This window comes from Lutjanus erythropterus, chromosome 22 (assembly GCF_056507025.1).
Source record: "Lutjanus erythropterus isolate fLutEry1 chromosome 22, fLutEry1.hap2, whole genome shotgun sequence".
In the NCBI taxonomy this organism is placed as follows: Eukaryota; Metazoa; Chordata; class Actinopteri; order Lutjaniformes; family Lutjanidae; genus Lutjanus; species Lutjanus erythropterus.
In genome coordinates, this window is record NC_139338.1 from 9,541,929 (window position 1) to 9,547,928 (window position 6,000).

The 6,000-nt window shown below is 41.8% G+C and overlaps 1 protein-coding gene across 3 annotated transcripts in view; it reads left to right on the forward strand.

Moving 5' to 3' along the window:
- The window catches only part of etv6 (ETS variant transcription factor 6), a 41,935-nt gene extending 38,121 nt beyond the window's left edge, over nucleotides 1–3,814 (forward strand). For all 3 annotated transcript variants that reach the window (XM_084710818.1, XM_084710819.1, XM_084710820.1), the window contains 4 exons: nucleotides 798–1,406; nucleotides 1,932–2,074; nucleotides 3,051–3,151; nucleotides 3,290–3,814. In XM_084710818.1, coding sequence (XP_084566944.1) covers nucleotides 798–1,406; nucleotides 1,932–2,074; nucleotides 3,051–3,151; nucleotides 3,290–3,392 — 956 coding nt within the window. In that variant the 3' untranslated portion in view covers nucleotides 3,393–3,814. The remainder of the gene's footprint in view (nucleotides 1–797; nucleotides 1,407–1,931; nucleotides 2,075–3,050; nucleotides 3,152–3,289) is intronic.
- Nucleotides 3,815–6,000: the final 2,186 nt, after the last annotated feature.

The window sequence follows — 6,000 nt, forward strand, 5'->3', positions numbered from 1 at the left end:
AAGGTGTGTTACAGTCATGTTAAACATCTTTTCAGCAGATAAGATCGTCATTAAGTTCACAAACACATCTTTTAGATATTTTTATCGCAAATTCCTCCTGCTGTGGCAGCTGCACTCTCCCTCATCTGGTTTAAAACCGGTTCAATAATCAGTTATCCGTGATAACCTGTTCAGGGCAATAGACAAGTGGAAACAACAGTCCAACAAAGAAGACATTTCTAATAACTAAAAGCAGGAATTATGGCTTACATGAGTGATTAGATAGAGCATACAGACCGCTCTCGTTTTAGCTCGATCATCTTATCTGTTACTGTAGGCTAACAGTTTAAACGACTGTATTCAAGATTCTGGACAGCTGCTCAAAATTTGGGACTTCTGGTCACCATAGCCAGGTCATACATGAAACATGAAAGTTTGTTGTGTTTTCCTTTAATTTGTCACCCTTATGTAGAATTCTATCTCAAAACATAATTTTTGTTGTTTATAGCACAATAACATCTGATTAAATGTGAAAGAGGAGTGAAATAATCTTTATGAGTGTAAATGTGTAATTTACCAAGGCTGCTGGAAAAGTTAAAAAGCCCCTTGAAAATTCTTGAAAAGGCCTTAATTTTACTTTGGAAAGGGTGCAGGAACCTTGAAAGCAACAAATTGTCGTTTGGATTACTGAAACCATCATATGTTAATATTTCTGCCTGAAAAAATAATAACTGAGTGATGAATTGTTTCAGATGTATTTTAATGTAAAACAGTGTAGCTGTAGATGTTTGTCACATCTTGTATCTTTTATAACTCAGAAACGGTACGGCGGGCACCACGTGGCTCAGAGCCACTCCCCCAGCATCCACCAACCATCGAGCTGCGGCACCGCTCCCGCTCCCCCCACCATCCAGGCACCAGGCGATCTCCTCCAGAGCCTAACCACCCCCGCCCAGCCAATGAGGACCCCCACCATACCTTCTCCCAGCTGCCCGACAGCAACCACCACCTGCCCGAGGAAATGTACCCTCTGTCAGTGTCCCCGGCCGCGCCCAACGGCCGCTGCGCCACGCCCCGAGAAGCCCCGTGCCCGGGCAGCCCTGGCGGCCCTGAGGCGGGCCCTCCTCGCGTCATCCAGCTCATGCCCAGCGCCATCATGAACCCCCTGCTCCTCAGCCCTAACAGGAGCGGTGGGGGTGCCGCCATGGACTTCAGGCACAGCCGCGGTGGAACCCCGTCTCAGGGGTCGCTCGAGAACGGGGGGAAAGTCCACAGCCACCACCATCAGATACCACTGGCCCAGCAGCAGCAGCAGCAACAGCAGCATCTACTGCAGCAGCAGCAGGAGGAGGCGCTCTACAGGAACCACGTCATCATGCCCGTGTCTCCTCCAGAGGAGCAACAGCTCCCCATCGGACGGATAGCAGGTCAGATGTAGCCCTCAAACGATGGAACAAGGATGGATATTTAAACCTGATAGGCTAACTAGGCTAACTAATTTTTTAGCTAGCCAGCAAACATTTTTCTTTAATCTGTAGCCAGCTAGCAAAAACTGTATTTGTATTTTTTTGTTTTTACTTTTTAGCTAACTAGGAAAAAGCATTGTCGTTTTTTTTTTATCTTGATAGCAAAAAATGTAATTAGTTTTTTTTTTTTTTCTTACTTTTTAGCTGGCTCACAAACCAACAATAACAGTAGTTTTTAATTGTGCAACAGAGTTTTGCTTAATGTAAAATCTGGATTTACTCATTTTAAACCTAGTTTTGCTCAACTCTAATTAGAACTAATCTCAGAGTGAATTCATCTTTGTTGGTGCCACCCAGTCACAAGGTTAAAGCTCCACAAGATGTTTTTTTTTTTTTTTAAAAGCACATCCAAATGAAAAAAAAAAAAGAAAGCAATTCCATACCATCCAATTCAAACTCATGGTTTCCTTGTTTGTGTCCTGGCAGACTGCAGGCTGCTGTGGGACTACGTCTACCAGCTCCTGTCAGACAGCAGGTACGAGAACTACATCCGCTGGGAGGATACAGAGAGCAAAGTCTTCCGCATCATGGACCCCAACGGCCTGGCCAGGCTCTGGGGCAATCACAAGGTAAACACACACTCAGCAGAGTTATTGTCGTCTTTGATCAGGCTGCAGGTGGCTCAGTGAGCAGGGACGTCCCACCCATCACTGTCATCTCCAGACCACTTTAAAGCTGCACTAATCAATACTTTTTATATCAACAATGACTCAAAAGATGATGTGTAATGCAGTTCACCTTTAGCTCAGAGATTTTCAGTCAGCTTGTCGTGGTGTTTCAGCCCACAAACTCAAGGATTCTCAACAACCTTGAGACCAGCTGCAACAACCAGCTGTTTTCAGGAAAAAAAGCTTGAAAGCCTGCAACCAAACAGCAGACAGACACAGCAAACAACTAGCTGGTGAACACAGTGGAGCATTTAGCAGCTAAAGAGACAGATATTTCCCTCAAGAGAGACCAAAACAAAGCTTAATGAAGAGTATATAGAGTATTAATCATAAAGTCATTGGGTGGTCAGAAACTCCAAATGAATACTAATGTTGGTCCTTCACTGCTTAATGTGTAAATAAGCTACTGGTCTCATGCTGGACATATTAACTTCATTAGGTGATGATAGATCACTGTTGTTTGCAGCTTGTTTCTGCTGCTCCCTAGTGGTCAAACATCAATTATTGCAGGTTTCATATTTCCACTTAATTTAATCATGTTTTGTACAACTTGTGTTTATAGACAAGTCTTTAAAGCTTTATTACATTACAATATAAAATGAAAGGGGAACTTACAGAGAATGAATGCCCAATCCAGCTGATTTTCTTGTGAATGCAGTGAATCTTCATCCTATCTGCAAGTCTATATGTTGTTTTTTAGGAAAATCCTGCCTAGTGTGCCTTTAACAGCTGTCTGAGGTTCTGTGTCAGATGTTGAGTTTTTTGGCCCCCGTGTGACCAGACTATTAACTGTTGCAGCTATAAAGGTCTCATTTTGCAGATCTGTGATGCCACATTATTACTGTTAATAACACCTTTGTTCTTTTTCCTCTTACAGAACAGGACCAACATGACGTACGAGAAGATGTCGCGAGCACTGAGACACTACTACAAACTGAACATTATCAGGAAAGAGCCTGGACAAAGACTTCTATTCAGGTACAACAACTTAAAGACATATTTTTTTATAAATGGTCAGGCTATTCATGATATATTTAACATTTTTGAATCTATTCTTCCTTTGAGTTACTGGGCAAACACTGAAAACAGAACTTGTTTCCTTGTCACGTCCACCAGGTTCATGAAAACTCCCGACGAGATAATGAACGGACAGACGGACCGGCTGGAGCACATGGAGTCCGACACAGACGAACAAATCTACATCAAAGAGGAATGCTGAGGAACTCTGGGAAAACTACTACTACAGCCGCTGATGCCTTTCAGAAGCAGCTTGAACAATCGTTGTTGAATCTGGAGCGCATGGACGATCGCTCGTATCAGTCCTACACAGACAGACACGACATCTGATGTCTCTTAAGATTGCCTTAGGATGATGTTTTATCTGAAGTAAAAAGAAAAAAACAGCGTCAGTTGTTTTGTTTTCTGGTGGACCGAGCTGAAAGGACTTTTTAAGTGTTCCCTTTCTTTTCCGAATGAACTGCAAAAGCCAATCACTTTGTGCTTATGTCACTTTTCTGATTTTTTTGTCTCCTCACATGCATTATACTCTGGAACTTTGCTGTTTGTAAAAAGAAAATTGGGTGTGTGTGTGTGTGACAGGAATGTTTTCACCATGGAATAAACGTTTTTGATCAAACTGTATTCTGTCAGTGTGGAGTATACTTAAATTTAAAGGGGTACTTGAGATGTTTTAAAGTGATTGATGCCCCTCCACTTTGGAGAAGCAGCAGGAGTTTATGTAGGAAGCTAAACAATGTCCTGCTGTGGAGAGGATCAGCAGCAAAACATATTTAACCACCTAAAAAAGTCAATAGCACACTAAATTTAGAATATTTTCCACCTTACCATGCTATCAGACAGACTTTTTTCACAGGAAACCATCATTATATATAAACCCTTTATCACTCTCTTCAAACTCGCCAGACTCCTTTGGCAAAATCAGTAATTTTCTAATAATTGCAGAACGCAGAAGTGGCTGGTCTGTGACTGCCTCGATCTGTTAGTTTGTTTGTGTTACTGTGAAGGTTCGTTCAAAGTCAGACAATAATGCAAACAAACTAACAGATCGAGGCAGTCTCCTATCAGAAAAGGCTGTCTGACAGCAAGGTAAAGTGGTGAAAATATTCTTAATATAGCTTACCAGTATCGTTCAACAGTAACCACGGCCAGTCGGCACAAAAAGTGACTCTGTGGCTGCACGCTGCGAGTCTTCACCAACGCAGCGATACTACTCTACAAACATCCTGATTCCTTTGCGCCTTTTAGTTCAACATCCTACAAAAACAGTACTTGCCACCAGCTAGCCACCAGTTGGGCTACTGAAGTCTGTGTTTACTAAAAACCTACTCAAACTGCTAACATAATCCTTACAGTAGGACCACAAACACAATAGGCTGAAAAAATGAAACGACAACATAAATTTAGGAATGAATAGAAGCAGGAGTTTAAGTGGTTAGAATATGACACATCCACGGACATAATGTGCTGAGGTGTGAACCACCAGCTTCCTCAACCAGCTGAGAAGTCCTCCTAATTGGAAAAACCACATCACAATTCATGGGAAAAGTGGACAACACAAGTGCCATGGTTCAGGAAGGTTGTGTTGCGTTAAATTGCCTTTAAATAAGTTAACATTTGGGCCACCAAATTTAGATGCCTGTCAGACCAACGCGTAAAAATATTACCATCCATCCCCAACCAGTGTGTAGGATTTAATGGCATCTATTGGTGACCTTGCAGATTGCAAACTTTGCCTCACTTTGCTTCAAAGCATGAAGGACAACATATGTGGCCTTTGAAATCACCAAAGGCTTTATCTACAGCGGAGCCACTGTTTGATTTGTCCTTTCTGGGTTGCTGTAGGAACATGGTGGCCTTGCACCCTCTGTGGATGGAAACAGCTTATTCTAAAAGACACAACTCTTATTTTCAGGTGATTATAGACTAATGAAAACACACTCATGAATATTATCCTCCATTACTGCCACATTCTGCTAATAATCCCCCAAAAGTCTTACACGTTGGGCCTTTAAACTGATAGAGATTGTTTTGCTGCTGACCCTGTCACTCACTCGGACTGTGGATAAGTACCTCAGATGTTTGGTGAAATGCACCAAATGTCCACATGATGGCAATACTGGACCGTTTATGAGGGGACAGGAGCAGCAGTGGATCTTGTCCACAGTTCAACAGTTCATCAAACACTCCACACCTTCACATTTAATAGGATTAAATGTGACTGCAGTTTATAAAGCTGCTGAGGCTGCTGAGAGATGGAAGAATGATCATATTTTGGTCTTTAGTGAATTTCTTGCTTTGGGTGGAAGTTATTATGTAACAGAAGGACATGATCACTGTTGAACCAATTAATCAAATGCAGCTATTAATACATTAGTTGCCATTTCAGTGCTGTATTTAAGACATTTTTTGTTACATCATTTTTGCTTTACACTTTCTAAACTGCAGATTGTGTTGTTAGTCTTCTGACAAAATCAGAATAATTCAGTTGTCTGATCTGTTGTGTGTCATTATTACACAAATGTCTAAATGAGCCTTGTAATATAACGATCATAGTTTATTAGTGTGAGAATATCTAAACATCAATTTGTGCCTTTTCTTATGTAATTAGATTAAAACTGATTAACACGTTTAGGTTCATTTGAAGGTGTAAAGAAAAGCAGCGCATCCTTCTTTTCGGATCAGCCATTGTGACATCCAAATGAAAAGCTCAGATGTTAATATGGCACAATCCCTAATAGTAATCAGAGTACACTAACGCGTTACCAGCGGAGGTAGCGGCGGTGCGCTGTGCGCTCCGGAGTCTCCAT